The sequence below is a fragment of the Emydura macquarii genome, unplaced genomic scaffold, assembly GCF_026122565.2.
Source record: "Emydura macquarii macquarii isolate MOO-44397 ecotype Brisbane River unplaced genomic scaffold, CSIRO-AGI_Emac_v2 contig_1876, whole genome shotgun sequence".
NCBI classification, from domain to species: Eukaryota; Metazoa; Chordata; order Testudines; family Chelidae; genus Emydura; species Emydura macquarii.
Genome location: NW_027132013.1, coordinates 1291518 through 1315111, shown reverse-complemented (window position 1 = coordinate 1315111; position 23594 = coordinate 1291518). Strand labels below are relative to the sequence as shown.

The following is a 23594-nucleotide window of genomic DNA, read 5'->3' as shown; positions in this document are numbered from 1 at the left end:
TTTCCTTGTAAAGCTGAAACATTACCGCTCTGAAAATACAGGTCAATAAATTGGTTAAGCACAAATTTTTGTAGGAGAGATTTTAAAATAAGCATTTTAAAATGAGATTTGTGGAAAGTAGATACAACTCTGCTAAATGGCTGGTGCATTCTTTCCGTGGTACCTTTTCTTTGGCAGTAATAATGGTGAAATAGAGCGCATCATTACTAGGTTACCCATTCAAATCCAGCCCAGAGATGAAGCACATTGGTTGAGCAGTGGAGGGATGCTTTTATTGCAGCTGGAGTGCTGAAACTGTACTGTGGATGGAAAAGGGAACTTTGATCTCTCTGGCTATTTTCATATAAGTAGTAAAGTTTATCTTTTTATGCACTGAACATAAAATATATCTCATCTCTTTTTATTAAAAAAACAAACAAACCTAGAAGATATAACATTCATGCTGTGTAACCTGTTTTAGATTTGTGACCTAAGTGTGATGTTTAGTTAATTTTCAAGTGCATGAACTATTTTTAAACCTTAAAAAGGAGGGAAATGGTGATGATAGCAGTGATAACACAGTCTAAAAAATGGAACTGATCCTTGATCTTTCAATTACAGCTTCTTTGAATTGGAGAGCAGCGGCCTGAGGGATGAGATTAGGTATCATTACAGATTTAATGGAAAGTCGAGAACAGAGGCATTCCCGTACCGGATGGCAGATGGACAGTGGCACAAGATTGCACTGACACTTAGTGCATCCCACCTTCTGCTTCATGTTGATTGCAACAGGTAAGAAATTGTATTCTGTAGATTTTTTTTTTTTTTTTTAAAGAGAAATCTAAGCCATCCCTTTCCTTCTCTTCCCCCTCCCGCCACTCTCTTGGGAACAAAACTGCAACTGGAGAAAAGGAAAAAAGCTGTTCTAAATTCTAAAGTGACCAAACGCAGTAGAGTAAGAAAGAAAACAAAGCATAAAAATGATACGGTACACTGTGATTATGAACACATGTATGAAAGGTCGATTGCTGATTAGGGAGTCTTAAATATACCTCGGTGTACTGTAGGTATTGGCTGATGTTATTTTCAGCTGTGATTACATTTAAGTGTGATAAATTGTTGTGCAGTCTGTTCTGTCTGTGGAGTGCTTCACTCAGCATGCCTCGAAATCTGAAGAATAGATGAAGGTGTTTGAGCTTCTAATTTCATTTAACTTAATCAAGTGTCTTTTTTTTTTTTTTTTTTTTTTTTTAAATCTAAATATCTTTTCTAAATGGTAACTTCTGAAAGGGGCTGCTCTTAAAAGTTTGGAATTGGTACCATTTATTTTCTGGCTGTCAATTCACTACCTTCCTTTAAAAAGCTGTAAGGATTGCAGAATGCCAGCATTACTGCACCCACCTCCTCCAACAATAACCTCCGTCCCCCATCCCCAAACAACAAAAACACAACCAGGAACAAAAAGCTACCAATCCAGAAACTGCTTGCATTTGGGACTTGATCTTGTGATGAACAGAGTACTCAGCTCTTATTGAAGTTAGTTGGAGTGAAGGTTACTCAGCACATCACAGGATCAGGCAATTGAAGACATTCTGTGTGTGGGAAAGATATTAGATTCAGTCCAACTAGCGTTGAAATCAACACCAAAACACTGCTTGAGTTCAGCAGGAGCTGGAGCAACCCACCATGTGAATTTTATTGTTGTGGCACTTACATGATGTAGGGAGATGTATACCTGGTTTCCACTCTACATTCTGCATTTCATTTTAGAAAGGGAATTAGGATTTGATTATTGGGAGCATTACAGAATGCCTTTTGTTTTAATGAAGTGAAATCGTTGGACACTGTTCTGAGCAGAACGTTGCAGGCATTTCCTGCAACCTTTCTAACTACATGGGGAGGAAAATGCACTCTCAGTAAAAGTGGCCTATTGTACGCTGTTCTAGTTGTCCAGTAGTTCCCAGGCTTCCAAAATGAACACTTTCAATCTCGTTCCAGCATTAAAGCTTTTTTTTTTTTTTTTTTCCCAGTCTTCAGAGATTTTCATTTCAATCTCCTTGGTTTATTTATCTTATTTTGTAGTAACCAAGGGATTAGATATCACTGATAACCAAATACTTTCTGTTGCCTTATCTTCAGGATGGGTCTTGGATCAAGAGCCTTATTAATCCTTCTAGTGGCTTATTTATTCTGTGAAATAACAAACAGGAAGTGGGTACCAAGAAGAGAGACTGGGCCCATTTTTCTAGGCACAGGTGCCTAAGCCCCTCTTGCCAGATTGAGGGCAAGAGGATGCAAGAGCCTGTTCAAGAATCACAGTCTATCCCAACAGGGATGGGGGAGCAAGGGAATCATGGCCATGGCCCTATTCCCTCAACCACAGCATGTAGAGCTGGTCAGGCACGGAGGACAGCAGGCAATGCCATTATGCGAAGTACTGCAACCTATACCCTTGGGGTGGTGCAGCTCAGACCTGCTCACAGCAGAGAGCCATAACTAAATACCTCTATTTGGTTCTATACTTTTGCAATAACTCCTCTATCTCCCGTGGAAGGCAATGGGAATATCTGTAAAAGCATGGCTTGAGGGTAGAATGTAGTGTAAAAAAAAAAAAAAAAGAAAAGATTAAGTCCCTGGCTCAACTGTAGCATCTCAATTCAGTTAATTAGAGTTTTCTCCAAGTGTTGGCATGTACAGTTTGCTTTATATCTTAACCTGCTACACCTTTGTATTCAAAGAGGGAATCAACATGTTTTTTTGTTGCACCAGGGTGTCCTGCTGAGACTTCAGTACATCTCATAACAACGTGAAAGTGGTCTGTTGTGCCTAAAAAAACAGAATGCCAGCAAAGGATACTGTTGAGAACTGCCAAAAAATTTGAGCTCTCCTAATCCTGAGTGGGAGGAAAACTGCAGTTGAAAGTACATACGGAATCTAGTATTAGGCAGGGTAGAGTTTGCATCTAAATTTCAACATTTTAGGATGGCTTAGTGTCATAGGATTTGAGCTAATTTTTGAATGTCTAATAAAACCAATGCCCCTAAGGACTTACTCGAACAAATTAAGTCACAGGAGAAGAGAGTGCTGTTTTAGTCAATGGATTAATGCTTTCTGCCTCCTTAAGTTGTTTATGCTGCTCTTCCTGTTCAGTCATTCAATTCAGCCTAAATAAATACTGAGGATGTGTATCTAATGAAATAACTACTAGCCAAGAGAACCAAAAATACCACTTTGACTAGTGTAGGGCCTGATTTTTCACTGGTGCCTCAGCACCGCTTCCACTTGTGTGTACAGTTTTATGCATGACATGCACGCCTGCGTATACCCTTTTGGTGCACTAATATCATTGCTTACGTTGGAAAGCATTGAACACCTGCGTGGGGGCAGGTGGTGGAATTTAAATGTGCAAAACTGTCACTTCCAAATGTTGGAAACTATCACTTGCACATGCACGTGTTAGAGCATTGCATTAAAAGTGTGTGTGAAGGGATGCGTGTGTTGTGAGCATATGTGCAGCCAGGGTCAGAAAATCAGCTCTCTAATTTGCTAGAAGATTTGGCTTGATAACCCAAATCTAGTTCCTGCCTGTAAAAGTTAGAGAAGGGGACAGGAGGCAAAGGAGCCTGAGAGCCTTTAAATCTTGAGCAAATCCTCCATCCATTTTTATACCTCCCACAGCTCTTTCATCCAAATCCTGCTGACTCATACTATCACATTGACACCTGGTGCTTGATTAATCATTGACTTTAGTCTTTCAAATTCAGTGTAAAATTGTCATTTTTGTATCTGGATATATGAAAAGCAGATACTTGAAAATTAGTGAAAGGCTTTGCTATCTTTTAGAGATTTCTTTAACATATTATAATTTGACTCTGCACTAATGAGATGAATGTAGCAAGGTGGGTAAAGTGAGTATATCAAAGTAAATTTCCCTTAATGGGTTATTTTAACATCTGTTCTTCTCATTTCCTGATTGAAAAGAACAATGCTCTTGCAAGAGTCTGGGAGTAAGATACATTATATTGCAACTCACAGGTAGAGATTTGGATCTGGGTTTGAAGCCTGATGAAGTCAGTTGGAATTGTTTCATTACATTTGTTGGCCTTTCCTTTGGGCCTTTGAATAGCAGCAGGAGGGAACAATGTTTACAGGTAGCCAGTGATATGTTACAAATATTAAGGTTTAATGGGAAATAGATGTACCTGCTGACATGCCTTTAACATGCATCTTAAGTTTGTAAGGAACCTTTGAAGATGAGAAAGCTCTATACATTAAAATGATATTTCTGAAGCACTAATAAAACCTGTGCTGAATATAGCATGGAGACTCATCACAGTTCTACACCTTTCCCTCATCCTTCATCTGCTAATGCTGTGTAAACCGGTGGAACGCAAATAATGTTTTACATTACAGAAAATTCTTATGTGGGAGGCTCATCAGATTTAAAACTGCCTTCTAATCCTCTGTCTGTCATACCACACTCATCCTGAGGCATTTGGCTGGTTACGGGTATATCTCTTCTCCTGGTGTTTGCTATATCTTTTGCGTTTTTTATTTTAGTTGTATGCAAATCATAGCACTCTCTTCTCCTTGACTTTAAGTATTGCTCTCTAATCTGGTTTTCTATTCTGCCTCTTCATTTAATCTGTTGAATTTAAGGATTTAAGGGGATAGAAGATGTTGGGGAATTATTTCCAGCTCTCCGATTCTGAGGGCCAGCCCTCACTCAGTCTAGAGCTTCTACATCACTAGGTCCTTAATAGATCTACACCAACAGAAGAGTGTTAATACTGAAACAGAACTTGGCCATTCCCCTTCTCACCTGCATCCTATACCAGGTTGGGGGAGGATGCACAGGGCCTACTTGTGGCACAGAAGCACCATCAAAGAGTTCCCTTACCTCAAGGGAATTGTCTGTTGGGGATCTCTGGCCAGATTAGAGCAGTGGTGCAAAGCGGCTGTACCTGGCTTGGGAATCTTGCTCATGGTATCTGAGCATCCTACCGACCCCTACTACTGCAAAAACAATAAAGGAGGAAAAGTTACATTTGAGGGAGAGAGGGGGATGGTGTGAAGTAATAACTAGAGTGAGCCTGATGTATTATCTTTCTTCTCAGCCATAGTTTTTTGGGCTGCTAGAAAATGTATTAAAATATACTTACTGATAATTTATTAAACAGAGTCATGTAAACTGCAAAAAGTGAACAATGTGACTGATCCATCTGGAAAGGTAAAACAGGTCTGTTCACCAACCCCATAATTTCACAAGCCCACACTTACCTGAATGGTATTCCTCAACTTGATGATTTCTGTCTGCAGGCACAGTGGGGAAAAATGGTTTACTCAAGAAATTAATGCTTTGCTGGTGAAAATTATAGGCTTGCATGCATTTTTATTATGAATATGACCTGTGGTTTTGATGGATATTCTTGGTTAATGCCTTTATTTTTGTAAGAGAGAGAGAGAAATATAAACTGAGCAGACTAAGAAGTGGGGTCCATCTGAAAAAAAAAAAAAGTTGTCTGCTCCTTTTATGTTTCTCCCGTTGGATCAGGAGAATAAAAAATGTATGAGCAATGAGAACTCCTTAATTGGGGGGAAAAACAATCTTCCCCCTCCCTTCCCTCCCCAACAAAAAAGAGAGCCAAACCAAGAACATCCAAGTAGAGGAATTAAAATGCTCTTTTTCTTTTTTAACTAAGATTGGCAGTACACTGGCTGTCATTCACAATATTATCCTAATCTAACAAATTCCATTGTTTCTTACAACTTTAATTAAAAATATAGTAAATAGTAAGGTGGGAGATCTGTTTAAAAGAGTGGATCTATTGGCTTCCCTACTGTACCAAGCTTTTTACTGGAGGAACGGGGGAGCTTTACAGAGCTGGATGATTCCACTTCCTCACTTAAATGTGTGGTCCATGACCCAGTTTTGTTGCATTGTTTTCCTTTATTCCTTGTTCTTGTCCTTTTAAGATTCTGCCCAGTGGGGTGACAGTAGCTGTCAGAGAGGAGGTTACTCCGATGGAGTGCTGTATACACAGTTTATGGCCTAGAGTATTTATTAGAAATGATTTTTTCTCTTTTGCCCACTGAAAGTCCCTGGAGTGTGTCATGAAGGATCTAAACCTTTTATGGTAAACAGTATCCCCAGATAGCATATCATGTCAACTGCTGTCATGTTTGTAAAATTATAGTTATTGTAGTCAGGCTACAATAGGATATTCAAGATGCCTTCAGTATGATTCCATTGCCTAGAGAAGGATTATTTTAACCCACTGTATGTAAACAACATAGGTAATCAGTGAAGGAAGAATGGTTTTATGATTAAGACAGAAAACTGTGCATCTTAGTTTTGGCTGTGGTTCTGCCAGAGACTTCCTGTGTGATTCTGGGCAAGTCAATTGACTTCTGTGTTTCTCAGCTTCCCTGTCTGTAAAATAGGTTATAATAGTACTTCCTTGTTTTGTGGATGGGATGCGAAAGACATTAGTATCTGTGAAGCACTCAGACACTGTATTATGGTGACCAGCACCATAAGAAAGCCATGAAATAAATAATTGTGTAGCTGTAGCTTTACCCAGCTGACATTGACAGCTCTTTTTGCTCTCTTGGAAGGAGGTAGCTGCATAAGGTCATCAAGGGGACATTCTTACAGAGTTCCATTAGCTTACAAGGGACACTGGGATGGAGCAGAAATACCTTTTGACATCCCCCTCAGTGTTGGAGCAGACTAGAATTCTGAGGTTGCTGTTTCTAGGGCATGATCTTACTGCCGTTGAAGTTGGTTGGTTGGAATTTTGCTATCAATTGCAGTTGGAGGAGGAACGGCCCTAATTTTTTTTTTTTTTTTTAAAGTCTTCTATAGGGATTTGGGTCGTCGACTGCTGCGTTGCAGAGGCCTACAGAGTTACAGAACTTGGTAGCTGCAGAACCTAACTTCTGCTCAGTTGAGACTTTAGCAATGTATTTTTAGACTTGGAGACATGCAGTGCTTTTCATGAAATGGAAAATGTTGATAGACAGGTTCATGACTTCAGTAGCACAAGGATAATATTGTGTTATGTTTTACTATAACATCTTGTATTCAACTTATTTGTATGCTACTGGAGTGCCAGAGAGCGGATGCATAATGGTAGAGGAAATAAACTTAAATCAAGACTGACAAGGCTCAAATGAGTTATTCAGTCATTTCCTAAAGTGTGGAACTATATGTATCATGCTATTCTCAAATATTATGAATTCACTTTTTACATTATTCCAGTATATATTTAGTTGTTGTTTATTGCACAGCGATAAGCCTGCACAGTAGAGGTGGTTTCTTAGAGCAGGGCTATGGTAAAATTTTATTTGTGGGGATTTTTTCAAGGAAATCGCTTGCTTGCTTACTTCCACTTTCTGTCTGTTTGTGTGGGGGACTAACAACATTGTAGAGACAGGAAGGAGATCAGGGCAATGTGAGACTCACAAGTGTGTTGGGGTTTTTCCTTTTCAGATTATAAAAACAATTAACTTACACCAGTCAGGCAGGTGGGCTTAGTTCTCAAAAATAAAGGAACTGTTCTCGAGTGTTTAGCCAGACTATGGAATTCAGTGGTGTGGATGGTCATTTAGTTCAGTACTGGAGCTGTATTTACAAATGGGGCAATGTAATTTTATGATCAACTTTATGATTGGGCCGAAACCAAACTGTTCTGAATACCTCCTGAACTGTGTCTGTTCAAAGCCTGAATCTAGATCTGTGTCCCTGTTCAGCAAATATATCCCAATCTTTCTGATGGATCTGAAAACCCAAAAGCTTAGGGGATTTGGCAGGGTTGAGTCTTTTTTAACAGTGATTATAAATCAGGAGTAACACTGTTGGAGTCTAGCTAACCACTCTTGGATTTTAAAAAATGACTAGTGATTTTGAGTGCCTCCCTTTTTGGTTGCCTGATTTAAGATACTTCAAAAGGAGCCTAATTTTCAGAAGGTGAATATTCCACTTTGTGTAAATTAGTCTACTTTAAGGTGCACCAAGCTGGGTACCCAGATATGGAGGCACTCTAAGTCACTAGTAACATTTAGAAATCTTGGCCAGTGTGTATCTAGATATTTAAGTGGCCCCCATTACTGTAATATTTGAGCACCTAACAAACATTAATGCATTTACCCTCACAATACCCTTCTGAAATATGGAAATATTATCCCTATTTCACAGTTAGGGAATTGAGGCACACAGAGATCAGATAAATAGTCCATGGCAGGATAGTCTGTTGAACTCAGGCACTCAATGGACTTACGGCTGGTGAAACTAGTGTAGGTGAGATCATTGTGAAGTCTGGGGAAATCCAGATCCAAATTCTAGAATTTGAGCTCAACCTTAATTTGTGAATATGCCAGTTGAAGAAACAATAAGGGTAATCTGATCTCATGCTTCATGGAATAAGATGATTGTCACAGGAAAGCGTTTTTTTTCCATGGTCACGTTGCTCAATTGGTTAGTTACATTAAGCTGTTTTTATTTTTTCTGATGCATCAGATATTGGTCACTACGGTAGGCAAGATTCTGGACGTCATAGACCATACTCTGATTTGGTATTACCAATCTAATATTCTTTTGTACTAGTTGGGGAGGAAAGAGAAGTGGTTTGATTCTGAGAATGAGAGCAAAATAAAATGTTCCTTTTCATTAAAATTTTTTTTTTTCATATCTCAGACCAGTCAGGGAGGGAAAAATGTGTTGTTAATGAATTTGTTTTTCAATGTTTACCGTGTGCCTTCAGCTTACTTACTTTACTTACTGCCCGTGACGCCAGTGGCGCATAGGGCAGCAACAAAGTCCTTCCACTTCTGCCGGTTGCGGGCCAGAGCGCCTATTGTTCCCCAGGTGTAGTGATGGTCTTTTAATTCTTGTTCTACCGTTCGGCGCCAGGTTGTCTTTGGTCTTCCTCTCTTTCTCTTCCCATCTGGTTTCCAGTGGAGTGCAATTTTGATAATGGATCCGTCCTCTCTTCGTAGCACATGACCTATCCATCGCCAGCGTCTTTTCATAATTATAGTGGCCATGTCTTCTTGTTTACACTGAGACAATAGATCTTCGTTGGAAATTTTATTTGGCCAAAATATCCTAATTATTCTTCTGAGATTCTTGGTATGGAATGTGGAGAGCTTAGTAAGATCCCGTTGTGTCATGCACCAGCATTCTGCTCCGTAGAGAAGCACTGAGAGAACACAGCTGTTGTATAGTTTCAGCTTGGTGTGCACGCTGTACTTCGAGGATTTCCAGATGTTGTTCATGCTGATGAAGGCATTCCGTGCTTTACTCAGTCTATTCTGAATGTCTTGCTTACCTCCGCCATCTGGGGTGATGATGCTACCCAAGTATACAAATCTGTCAGTAAAGGGAAGATCGTTGTTATTGATCTTGATGGGGGTGTGCCTTCAGCATATAAACAATAAAAGAATTTAAAAACACATACAACAAATCAAATTTACACAATGTAGAAAAATATTGTTTTGTCAACCCACCCATTTGCCTGAAGGCTGAATGAATAGATGTCTTGCAACATCCCTGGGGTGAAATCCTGACTCCAGTGAAGACAGTGGTAAAATTCCCGTAGACAGGTTTTCACCTCTGAAGTCTGTCAATCCCATGATAAATAAGTTCTTGAACTGAGGGTCCTTCCTTGAAAGTGCTCTGCTCCCAATCTCTAGATCATCTGTCTCTCAACATCCACCTATCCCAGTTACTGTGAGATCCTAAGTGATCTCTATTCCAATGTTATTGCATGAATAAATTGTTCTTCTTAACCATTGAGGACAGGACAGAAAGTAATGGGTTTAAGTTGCCACATGGGATATTTAGTTTAGACATTAGGAAAAACTTCCTAACTGTAAGGAAATTACCTAGGGAGGCTGTGGAATTCATCACTGGAAGTTTTTAATAACAGGTTAAACAAAAACCTGTCAAGTATGGTCTAGATAATACTTAGTCCTGCCGCAGAGCAGGTGATGGACTAGATCAGGGATTCTCTAACTTTTTTTTTTTTTTTTTGCTGGGATCTCCTTTGAAAATATTTCAGGTGTGACGACCCGCCCCATGCCATGCCACCCTGACTTCTGTGCTGCTGCTGGTGGCAGTGCTGCCTTCAGAGCTGGATACCTGCCCAGCTGCTGCTGCTCTGGCCACCCAGCTCTGAAGGGCTCGGGCGGTCAGCTCCACGCATGAGACTCATAATAACCTCATGATCCCCTGGGTGGTTGCAACCCCTCCAGTATGAAAACTCCTGGACTAGATGATCTATCAAGATCCCTTCCAGTTCTACATTTCTATGATTCAATGAAATTAAAGATGTTATGTAAATTACTCAGGGCCTAACCCATAATGATTTTGACAGACTAAAACCAATACTTTAAATTTTAGAGCCAATGTAACAGCTAGTTCCGTATTTATATTTCATGGCCAGTTAGTCATTATGTACAGTCCATAAGGTGTGAACCATTACAGAAAAATAAAAGGATGGGTGAAAATATGGGAAAACGGAGATGAGGATTATCTCATCTCACCGCAAGTGGGTACATAGAAACTAGCTAAGAATGTAAGCAATGCCTATGGAATCAGAGAAAGGAAATGGTTAAGGGAGAGACAAGGTCTGTCCCTGGAGGGACTCCCATGTCATTGTACAGTACCTAAAAAAAACAAACAAACAAACAAAAAAAAAAAACAACCTAATGAGAAGAATGTTTAATAGGAGCATGAGAGCAAATACATTATGCTTCAGAGCAAACCCAGTGACTCCTTACCTGGCACTTGCCTTCACTTTATAAGAAGAAATTGATTCTGGGATATCGGTGAGATTATTTTATGATTATGGGCGAATTATTTTGTGATGATAACATCCTCTTGATAAGACGCTCCTGTGACAAGATATTCTGTAGGGTGCTCCTGTGGTGAGTGAACCCATTTACCTATGTTCTAAATGTCACCTTAGTTGCACACATTTGAAATATTTATTATTATTTAGGTTTACATGACAATATTTCTGAGGTGAACATTTTACAAAGACAGTTCAAACAGGACATGTTAGCATCTCTTTGGGGTTTGCTGTGCACACATTTGCTTTTTGTCAAAAGAAAGCATTCCACTGTTCTCTTCTAAACATCTGTTTCATTTTATGTCTCAATCTTGTGCTTGTTGTAGTGAATTGAAAGTTAACTTCCTCTTTTGCTGAAAGAAGTTGTTTAAAGAAACATTTTTGGATGCACTTTTTATTTTTAAATTTAGATTTTTGTAGTGTGGGAGATGAGCAGAGGAAAGGATAATTAAACTGATAAGCAGAGATGCTTATCTTGATGGTCGTAATAAGAAAATCCGTGAAATCGTTTATCAGAAATGTACTATTGTTGTTTAAGTGATTAAATTTGAGCTTGAAAAGAACTTTAAACCTGAGCAAGCATTTTCCAGATTTTTATTTAGCACACATGCTATTATGTGGCACTTTCCTTTTTTTCCCCCTTCAGAGCTGGACAATAACTTTTTGATTAAACAGTTCGCTGTTGTATGTTCCAAATTTAATAGCAAAAATCTTCCTACAAAACCTGGAATTTTATCTAAATTGCTTTCCTCTTGTTCAGTGGTTGTGAATTCCTATAGTGTGACAGAGGAGAGAGCATGAAAAATCAGGATTTCTCACAAGAAGATTATTTTTGTCAGAAACAGAGCCGAAATCTAGATGAATAAATCAGTTAAACTTTTTACAAAACTGAAGACATGTCAAATAACACATCCTATCTGTAAACACTATTAAAAAACGATCACATAAGTATTGACACATTTTCATTGGGAAGAATATAGAGAAATAGTTGAAAGAGAAGCATGCAGAGACAACCTGGGATCCCTTTCCAAAAGCAGTTTTTAATCCTTTCAAAGGAACTGAAAACAAAAACAAATGCCAATATTGCTGTCTTACAACTAGAGACTTATTCAGTGTCCGGAAGCAATCAGCACTTTCTTGATATTGTTGGGATGCACAAAACATCAGGCCAAACTTTCAAAGTTAGATTTTTTTTTTTTTTTTTTTTTTTTTGGGTGGCCAACATAGCACTTCTGAAAATCATGCCTCAGGAGTGTCGAGTACCTGAAACTCCAGCTGAAGATAATGGAAACTGTGCCTGCTCGGCACCTCTTCAAATCAGACCCCAATTGGTGTCTGAGATTGAAACATACATTGAGGAACCAAAATAAAGAGGACCCTTTCAAAAAGATTGGCCATGCTATTAAAGACTACGCAGTTGATGATGCATTACTCAGGGATGAGATCTAAGCATTCACCAGCACATTTAAAGAATCTAAAGATATATATGGATGTAAACAAGATAAGCTAAAAGTATGTTTAAACGGGAAACTGCCTGAAATGGGATGGCGCTCACATGCGCTCTCCTGTCCACACTGCATTACCCAGACCTGAGTCAAACCAGTCTATTCCAGGCTTCCTAGCCCCTTCCCCAGCTGTAGCTGCTTTAGCCCTTTGTTCGTGATTCACGGTGGAAAAACTTGATTGTCCATCTCTTGGCAACTGACAAGAAGTTGTCACAGCCTTCCAGTACATCCTGCTGAGAATTTTTTTGGGTCTGTACATTCCTGACAACTGGAGCCATTGACATGGAGAAGTCACCATTTGCAGAACTTGTCCTGCTTGGACTGCACTGTAAAAGTTCACGATGACAAGGTTTTCCGCCAGTCTACCTTCATGGACAAACCGGGACACTATTCCCACCAAATAACATTGTCCTACATGGAGTAACTGTCCCCATTATTATTCTACCCCCTTTTGCCTTGGCTTATGAAACTGTATCCTGATCTGAAAGGACCTGGCAAAAGAAGGTTTAATTACACACTCAGGTGTAGAATGGTGGTTTAAATGTGCCTTTGGCAGATTTGAAATCCTGCTGGTATTGTTTACAGAACCATTTAGATTCCGGTGTCATGAATGCTTGCACATGCCTCCACATTATTGTGCTTTGCTGTGCTCTTCAAAATCTTTGTGAATTCAAAGGTGAGCCACTTGCCCATGGATAGACCTATGTCAGTAATGGATTTCTGGACTGGTACATTCAGCCAGAAAGTGCACCTTTCACAGCTTCAGCAGGATGCACATGGGAAACAGAAATCAGGGATGCTTAGTGTGCTTGCAGTGAAAGAGGGAGAATACGTTTATGGATGTATTTGTGCAAGTAGTTTTTACAGCAAATGAAGTACTCGCGCTGTATGCTATGAATGGGGTTTGTGTGATTGTCATGCATTGTTAATTATGAATGCGAGGACTGCCTATACAACTTGGTGGGGGGATGGTGGTTTGTGTGACATGGATTATGGGGTTTTATTATGGATTGATCTGAATAGATGTATTGAAAAATTGTGCTTGGATGCAGCTTCCTAGTGTGGTGCCTTTTCATGTCTTTATCTTTGTTCTTCAAAATACACATTATTATCACTGCATCACAGCATATAATAGACCTTTTAAATAAAACAAAAGCCTTTGTTTGTGAATATGGCGGTGTTACAAAAAACAATATTAAAGCGTTGTCAGGCAGCCCAACTGCTATTACAACACCGAAACACCAGTAATAAACTAACACCCAAACCAGTAATAAAATAAAGTGCCTGACCAAATGTTGAACAGTACAAAACATTAGAAATCAGTGCAAACAAATTCCCAGTGTTTGTGTGTTCTCTGGACCCCTCCCTTCTTCCCCTTTCTAGCATGTTCAGCATGCTCCCAGTACTGTTCCATAGGAGTGGAGGGCTGCTGGGGGTTCATTTACCTTGTCCAGCTAGTGTTCAGTCCCGCTTGCACGGACCACCCTACAATGGTATTGTCTGCAGAACGTGGAGCCATGGAAGGTGCTCAGGATGTGGTGTGGGTGGAGCAGAAGCCTGAATTCTAGTGGCAATTAATGCAAGCAGGTTCTCAAACAGGTCTTTTTGCTGAGCTCTATCTTCCTCAACCAATATTCCTCCTTCAGAAATGGTGCTGTAAGTTTCTTCTTGCCTGCTGCAGTTTTCTCCTTGTGCTCTGCTGCCTTTCCACTTGCCATGAATCCTTATCCCTTTCATATGGTACCTGCTTGTTGGCCCTGTCCAGGATGTAAGTTCATCACGGAAATGCTTCATCTTTGACCGGTCCACGACCATTCAAAATCCCTGCCTCCTACAGGAGTGTGGCTCTGCTGCTGAGGTGAAAGGGCCTGAAAGCAGACACCAAACAGAACATTACTATCTCAATTCTTCAAAAAAGATTCAGTGCATCTTCAGAAAAAAGTGCCTGTAAAATCTCAAGGTCAAAAAATGATACTTCGTAAAATTCGGCTTCAGTATAGTTTTAAAGGAATGCTTCAATTCCCAGAAGCTTCATGGACACAACAGAATTAATCAAAGTGAAAAGGGCACACACAATAGTAAGGTGAAATGTACACTTGCTATATGTTTAAAAATTGTAGACCATTGTAGGTAGGGGGAGGAGAGGTTGTCGTGGTTTACTACCTAAATGTCTCAGTCCTTTCAGGATTTCCACACTCTGGAGGTTCCAGAATGGCAAAGAGATGTTTTTTTCCAAGCTACCAGTGGCAAGCCAGCCATGCCTGTGTAAGAGGTTTTCAAGTGAGCAAAAACCTCTGAGGGGAGTGGGCTGAAAAATATGGCCTTCCCCAAAATATGACTACCTATCTGGAGTTCCTAGTATGGAAAAAGTTTGCAACTATCAGCACCCGGGATTGGGTCAAAATTCATGGGGGAATCAACAGTAAGCTGTGCTAGTGTCCACATGGATTGACTCCCAATGGCTTACGATACAGCCTGCTCTGACTACATCTACCTGAAAAACACATGAAAATATGAACTCTCAAAACTGCATAGACAGATACCCTGGCACATTGGACTGCATATCCCCCTCATCTCACCCCCGGTTGTATTTCAGATATTGATTTGTCATCCATGCACTACATTTCCCCTCCCCCCTGTACAGTTTGTTTACAGGTGGCTCATATGCTGTGGCATGGGTGGCGTCTCCAGTGTGGTGTTCAAAAAGGCAAAGAAATATAGGGTTCTTATTTTTAACTCCCCAGTAATCTTTGTAAGAACGTGTGAGTATCTAGTAAAAAATCATTGCTAAATGCTTATTCAAATGTTTGTGCTTACTGGTCTCCATTTGAAATTCCACTTCCGGGTGATGCTAAGTTGCTGGCATGCATTCCTCTGTTATCAGATATAGACTGTTACTCGCAGCTTATAATAAAAATTGCATTGGGTCATAAACTGGAAATCCTTCCCGTTTGTATATTAATAACAACAAACATGGCACCAAATGCCTGCCAGGCACTGGGGCTACTTCTTCCTCTTGTGTTTCTGCTGCTTGTTCTGTGGCTGGCTGCTCCTCGGGGGGTCATCACACAACTCCTCTGACTATAGACCCAGGACGCGCTGCAGCTGATCTGGTGTAAAGCCTCATTGGGACTGGGGTGAACACCAGAGTCCCTTTGCTAGCCTGATCCGGTACCTGTTGGCTAGCCCTCTGGTGCTATACTAGATTCTGGTGCCAGAAGGTCAGCATCCTGCTGACCAGGCTGTTGTGAACCGCTGGGTGCTCAGTGCTTGGAGCAGTACACAGCAGCTTATCAAAATCCTCATAAAAGACACAGGATGACGGAGTGTTCCTAGAGGTGCAGTTCTCATCCCTGACTTTTGGGAGCTGCTCTTGAGCAGTTTAATTTGCTCTCTTCACTGGTTTCTGGCCCATTGAATCCCAACACTGCCAATTTATCTACTTTTTCTTGGTACACATGGTCATTTCTGATATACTTACTGAAATCAAATGTATTGCTCACCTCGCACCACAGATTTACCAGAATCTGACTATGGTCCTGTGACCACATAGGTTGGTAAAGGACTTCTTCCTGTTGGTGGCTACAGCAGGAGATGGTTCACTCTGTTGCAGCTCTGCAATCATAATAAAATGGAAGAATTCAAAACTGAGCAGCTATACTTGAACTAGACGATTGTTTCAGTTTTCTGAGAATTGATTGGCTAGAAAAGATAGAAGCTTTGACCCAAGGGATTGAGAGATGCTCTCAGGACACGAGTCTGGATGATCTGGGTCCGAGCTATGTTCATATTGCAAAATGACGCACTTTGGACCCAAGTCCCACTGGGACTCTGGGTTGAGCCCATCCCTTGTGTTGGGCTAGGGCTCAAGTCCAGAGGGCTTACTGGTCTGAGTCTGATAGATTTGTGTATAGAGAGATGGGGGATTTGGGCTTGAGCCTGAGTCTGAGCCCGGGCTTACATTGCAGTGTAGACATACTATGAGTCTATCGCCATTTTACAGATGGTGAACAAAAGTACTTCTGTAGCTAAATCTGAAGCATAGAGTAGAGTATCCATTAACCTGAGGATCTTGGTCTCGTGATGCTGAAGGACTGTTTGGGCCACAATAATTTTAGAGACCCTACTTCCCTGGAGTGCGTCTTTCTGAGCATCCCAGTTCTTGTGAAGTGGTCTACACATTTCTGTATGTGGGTATCAGAGTCAGATTTATTAGAATCCTGATCTCTGAAGGGTTCCCTGCGAGCATTTTGGAAACTGGGAGTGTGGTAGGTATAATTTTGCTACTCACATACAGAAAATAGAACAGTGGTGAGAATGGGAGACAGCACAAAAAGGGGAAGAGAAACAACTTAACATAGAAGGGAACTGGAAGGAGGAGGACAAGAAAAGAAGGTAAAGGGGAGGGAGAATATCAGAGATGACCCCATGTCTCATGCAAATCCATCAAGAGCTGTGCTGCCCTAAGGTGGACCATCCACCAGAAAATCCATGTGGGTGGGTGAGGGGAAAAAGGGTCAGCCCTCTTGAGAAGTAGGGTTCTTAGCCAGTCCCCCTCAACAACAAAAAAGCATGGATGGTCCACCTTAATCTGCACAGATCTTGATGGATTTGCATGAGACATGGAATCATCTGCATATAGCCCTATGTCTTTGCATTGGCTTGAGAGCCCATTGCCCCCCCCAGTCCTCCTTCAAGGCTTCCCCCATTAGCATATGCCACTCATAACTTCCTTAAAGGAAGGGAGCTTTAGTCTTCATTTAGTCAGTGAAGCCTTCCTTTTCTAGTATTGCTACAGAACTTTGGTAGTGACCTCATGATGAAGGCATGAAACTGGGAGCCAGAAGATCTGACTTACGGGCAAGTCAGTCAGCCTTGCTGTGCCTTTGTTCCCTGGAGATCTACAGCATTGTGAGGCTTCATTCATTAATATTTGTAAAGTCCTTTGATATAATCCGAAGATTTAATGGCGGTTAAGAGTGCCATAGTAGTGCCCAGTATTGTTATGAACTACTGATTCATTGATAGAAAAGCTTTGTTCAGATATTGATTGTGGTTTTTGTTCATGTGGCTATTTATCTTGTTGTCAGTGACCTCTAGTTTCTCTACCTGGGGAGCTTTGTATTATTATTGTTTATTATTTCTTTGGCTGTGTGCTGTTTTAGTCTTGGATTTAGTTCTCACATGCTGACTGTATTGTATACAGAACCACATTGCTCATGGTGTGCTATAGTCTGTTTCTTTCTTTAGGAGTACAGGAGTGAGTTTTCATTTTGTAATTTGCCAAGAGTGTAGCCTGCATTCCGGTGTAGTGATAGGCTGTGCTGTTTGCAGTGACCTTTTCATGTTTTGCTGATTTAAGCAATGTGTGGTAATAAAGTTTATTCACATAACCAGTAAACAAGATATCAACCGAACATCTTTTCCATGAAAATTTAGCCCACACTGATCAATTTCTACAGTTGACACCTGCACATTAATCATAAACAGATTTAATGGGCAGATCTAGAAAATATATATTTCATCTATGCCACAGAGCTCCACCTCCCCACTATTTTCCTAGATATCAGAAGGTACATGGAATAAGGCCCAAAAGCCTTTATTTTTAATCTGAGTGGTTGCCTGAGGGAGCAGCTAGATGCTTCAGAAATGCAATTAGAATAGAACAATGCGTAGAGAAAAATGAAGAGTCCATTGCCACACAGCATATGGTTAGGACCTTCTGAAAGGACACTGGAAGATGGGTTATTAGAGCCTTCTCCCACAAAGGCCTTGAAACCTTTGTTAAATCCTCAGGAAAGCCAAAGATAAACCACTTTGGCCTATGTCTCATTTGTCTTCCTTATATTTTATTGACCGGTAGTATAATACATGTCGATTTGTATGCTTTACATTGAAAAATTCATTCTTCTTATATAATTGAAGATAGCTATCATGGAGTCCCTTTAGAGCCTGTTACTAGGCCAGGTAAATAAAAATCCAATATTCTCTCATAAGTAGTGTTGTAGAAGCCACTGTATTCCTTTGTTTAAAACATTGGAGCTTTATCTAATAACAGAAAATGGAGTTCTTCATGGAATATTGACTAGTATTTTACAAAGACTAGACACTTTCCAAAGAGGATGTTATTAACCCAAGTCATGAATAAAGATGTGCTATATATCTAAAGAGAAATTCCTAATGTAATTGTGTAATTCAGTGACTAGCTTTTTCAAGGAGCATGTCAATTACTCTGTGCCTTGTTCAGCCTTTTTAAAGCAGTTTTGCATTTGAGGAGATGTTTAATTTTGCATGTGTTATAGGAGAAGGGAGATGCTTACACTTTAAAATATTGATAGGGATAATACGTGAATAATTCCCAAAACATGGTTTAGAAGAATACCACCTTGTTTTGCTGTTCAGACAAGTAAAATAGCTCAGCATGATAATTTTACAGATAGGATAGGTAATAACTTAGCAGAATCAAAGCTCTGGGATATTTTTGTTTCTAACTTAGAATGCCGTTCTTGCACTGCAGCATGTTAAGAAATGTGATGACTTAATGTTGATTGTAATTACCATAAACTTAAGCAATTAACTTACAGAATTATTTGAAGAACTCTTTTGAACTCTCTGCTAATGTTTTTTAGCCCCATTATTCTGACAAACTGTTTCCTCCTCCTTCTCTAGGTAAACAAATGTGGGAGGCATACATGTCTTCATTTTTGACTACCTTTATTTTGACATTTAAATTTAGCAATGCTTTTGCTAAACTTCTTTAAAACTCGAGTTCGTTTTGGGGCTCAGAAAATACATGAACTTTCCAAATAACATGGCAACTTATAACACAGAATCAGTTATTATATTAGTTGAGCCCGAGCTTGAACAGATTGGAAAGTTTGTCAAAGTGTAAATTGAAAAATAACTGCATGAGTTGTGTTGATTGACTTATGTTTTTCTTTGGAAACTGCTCACATTCATTTTAAAGCTATAGCTATAATGCTAATGTGGAAGGGTGGGGGGGAGCTCTTCATCTGTTTCTTATTAAGCATACATTATAAGTGAAATAACTTGACATGTTCAGAATCTATTCAACTGGCTGTCTTGCTGGTATGATTATGGAACAATATGTACACCCCTGTGAGTTAGAGAGTAATGGAAATAGATTTCATCATCTTCCTTAGCCTCACTGTTATACCACTCTTTGCTCTGATATAAGGGAGAGGTTTGTGTCTTCTGGCTGTGTAAGGGTGGCAATACTGCTCGTGGTCAAAGCAAAGAGAAGGGGAGTCCAGAGTCTTCTATTGAATTCCTGGTTCTGCTGCTGATACTCAACCTCTCCATGCTTGAGTTTTCCATATTGTAAAATGGTGATAATCTTTTTACTCACGATTTTACAGTGTTTTGAGATCCTGAATAAAAGGTGTTGTATAAACTGTCAGATTATTATTAATATTGTTCATTACACTTTAGCTAAAAAAATTGTTACTATATATATTGGTGTTTAATTATGGAGACTTTTAAAGCCAAACTCGCTATCATTTTTTCATTGATTTTTTTTATTAAGAGTTTTTCAGAGAAAAAAAGACATTCCAACTAATGATGTTTTCCTACATAGGATTTATGAACGAGTCATAGATCCTCCAGAAATGAATTTAACACCAGGAAGCAGTTTATGGCTGGGACAGCGGAATAGGAAACATGGTTTCTTTAAGGTAAGCAGATACACAGTAGCACCCAACACCCACCCCCCCATTCATAGGAATTTCAGTAGGGATTGTAGATGTCTGAGGAAAACAGCTATGGGTCCAACTTGTCACTAAATGGGCCAATCCTCTAAGGTGTGGACTGTGCTTTCAAATTCAATTGATCCCAGTATGCCACAGGAGATGTTCCTTCTGCCATGTATTGTCCTGGATCGCCTGTGGGTGGAATGAGATAGTGGAGCATGGTGACTCTTGCGAGGATTCCTAAAACTATCTTAAAAACCTTCAAAAATACATTTTTACCATGGTCTAGGTGACAAAGCAATGCGTCTCTTTAATATCCATAGGCCAGTTGGAGCTGGACTTCTTTCTTATTGCATCTAGATTATCCTCATGCTATTATAGTTGGACTCCATAGTTTCCATCTTTCAGAGTTTAGGTTCCTTTTGACTTCCGTCACGTAGAAGCCCTCTGGGCTTCATAGTCTTGACAGTTGTGCAGGTATTTGCAATTGTGCACAGAGCATGTGACCTATGAAAGGCCCAGGAGAGTTAACTCCTTTCTTTAGGGGACTTCCCCTCATATGAGAGGAAGCTGTATCCCTTACCACAGATTAACTAGTTCTCATTTGCTGGGCAGTAGGTTTGATCCATGAGCTTCAGTTTGTGCTTCATAGCTTCCAAGGGTCACAGCTGCACAGAGCTTGAATTGCTGGTAATAGAGAGCCGTACTATACTATCTCTCCCCATAGGTCCATGCATATTGTATACCGTTTTCTCGTATCTGAATAGTGACGGACACTGCTTTGACTGCCATTCGCATATAATGAACACACAGGTCCTGGAAAGCTGACAACTAGTTGAAAATGGTTCTGGGCACTTAAGATCAGGCTTTTGGAATGCACAAATGAGTCTGGAACTGGATGTTGGAGGTGTTCCTAGCATAGAAGAGTGAAGATATTGAAACTCTCCCTCCAAAGTTTTTCTTGATAAGCAATGATAAGTATGTGCCCATGGGTCATCCTCACTGACATAGCTGACAGAGAGCATATCTGCTGGCTGGTCTAGCCTAGTTGCCTCTTTCTGGTTATGACACACCCTAAGGTGTTCTTCTGGACTACACCAATATAGGGATGGGGACCAAAAAGTGCATAGAGAAGGCACAATTAATGTTGTCTTGGAGGCAATGCCCTAATGCCTGGGAATCCTTTTTGTTTGTTCCTTTTACCCTGACAAGTCTTGCTGGTACAGGCTAAGTTGTAAAACTTAAAAATTAATAGGCAAAGTTACAGCTGAAACTAATCAACTGTCATATCTAACTTTTTATCGAGTGCATCCACAGGCATTTCAATACATCAGTTATTGATTAAAGAGCATGGAGTAAAATCAGTTGGTGGGTGATACATAGCTAAACTCCTGATAAGTATATTGTATCTTGAGTAAGAGAACACAGTCTAAGGATTCATTCAAATCAAAACAGTGTTCATTTGATAAAATAATCCATATGATAGTGCTGTGCTTATTTACATCATCTTGAGCAGTGGTTCTCTAACTTTTTGTATTGGTGACCCCTTTCACACAGCAAGCCCCTGAGTGTGACCTCTTCCCCTCCTGCCCCCGGCCTCCATGGGTGCCTCCCCATTGCCTAGGCCCACTCCTCCCCCCACTCACCTGGGGAAACTGACCTGCATGCACAGAGCAGATGGTATTGCTTCTTGCTCCCCTGTCACTGCTCCTCCACACACTCCTAGGGGGCTGTGAGGGGGAAGTGAGGAGCAACATCAGGGCTCCCTGCACCCAAGTCACTTTCCCTGCCTGGGCTGTGTAAGGAGAGGGCAGAGAGCAGCAGTGCCTGATGCTCGCCTCACAGCACAGTCCAGGTGGGAAAAATGACCTGGATGCAAGGAGCCCTGACATTGCTCCTTGCTCCCCTGCCCCGCCGCCTCCTAGGGTCGGGGGGCTGCGGAGGAAGTTGGGAAGTGGGTGAACAGCATCTGTGCGTCACTACTTGCCCTCCTCCCCACTTGTTCCTCTGCCAGGAGGAAGCAGGGAGGCTTACAGCCCCGTACCTGGCCGGGGTCGGGGCTCATGGCTCGGAACCCCCCCATAACCACATTGCGACCCCCAGTTTGAGAACTAATGATCTTAAGACTGGCATGGCTTTGCATTATCAGGACAGTTGACCACCCGTCCAGTTTCCTTTTGAACCATTCATTATTTAAATTGATGTTGCCCTTACTAGTTTTTGAAGAACAGCCCCCTCTTTCAACCTTGTAGATTTCAGTGAGCCAGACAAAATATCAAATGCAGTATTGTTTAAATGGTGTGATCAATGTGGCAACTCTATTTAGGGGTGTGTGTGAATTCATACACGCATGCGTGAATTACCTCCATCATGTCTTTTTATTTTATATTTAAGTGAAGGTCCAAGAATTGCACCATACCTGAACTTCATTTCTTGTTGTAACAGCTGAACTGTCACTGTGAAGTGAAATTGACAGCATTATTTTATTCTACAGCTGTTGTTTTTTACCTCAGCTGCTTCCCATAATTCCACAGATGGTAAACATATGTTTATAACTGCATAGAAAAAAGGAAGTTCTATTGGATTCACCCATCTTTAATTCTTATTTTATGCAGACAGCCAGAGTCTAAGAACTCTGGGATACTATACGTTTGTAAATTAATATTTCTACACATTAACACTTTGGAAACAGCAGGGTAGCTAATGATATGCTAAAGAGCTGCCAGTTTTATTGATCATAATGAAAGTCGACAAGTGCCTTTCTTTGCTTTATGTATGCTTGAATATTTTACTAACTATCTGCAGGGCAGAAATGCATAATTGGTTGCATTTTTTAAACCTGCTTGTGAGTTTCTGAAGTTTTTGTTTTGTTTTTGTTTTGGTTACCCATTGTAAAAGCTTGGAATTTTGCCAATTTATAAATAGTACACATCTCCAACAGACATTTACATGCTCAGTAGGACCTCCCTTTCCTTTTCAAAGCAATTCGTTTCAGTGTTTTAGTGCACAAAAAATAGAACTATTTTCCTCAGTGTAAACAGAGATCTGCAGAGAAATGAGCGTTTAAAAAAAAAAGAATTACCATCTTTTGTATGTGTGGCATAACTGCACTAGTATTTCTATGTGAAAGAACTGGGTATTGTTTTGATCTTTAGCCTAACCATAGTTATTCCAAAAATATTAAAAATTTTTAATGGTGTAATTTACTGTTCATTTTGCGCCTCTTTCTGCCCCCTTTTAAGAAATGAGAAGATTTCTTAAACCAATTATAATGGTGTCTTTTGGGTGAGGATTCTCCTGATGTTCCTCATGCTCATTGATGGTAGTGTCATGAAAGGATTTAAGGAAGACTATGCTCATAAATGACAATGGGCCAGGTTTGGACTCTTATTTACACTGAGTTTGTGGGACTATTGGTGGAGTGAGGGGCTATTCAGCATAAGAGGGGATCAGAATCTGGCCCTTTATATGAACTTCTAACAATATGTAACTTACTGGGTAAAATACCTCAGAGCTCTGCCCTTCCAATGCCCCAGTTCTGCAAA

At 40.3% G+C, this 23594-nt stretch overlaps 1 protein-coding gene across 6 annotated transcripts in view; it reads left to right on the top strand.

The window, feature by feature from the left end:
- NELL1 (neural EGFL like 1) overlaps window positions 1–23594 on the top strand; it is a 394533-nt gene that overhangs the window by 56979 nt on the left and 313960 nt on the right. For all 6 annotated transcript variants that reach the window (XM_067558184.1, XM_067558183.1, XM_067558182.1 and 3 more), the window contains exons 4-5: window positions 601–771; window positions 19938–20034. In XM_067558184.1, the coding sequence (XP_067414285.1) occupies window positions 601–771; window positions 19938–20034 (268 nt within the window). The remainder of the gene's footprint in view (window positions 1–600; window positions 772–19937; window positions 20035–23594) is intronic.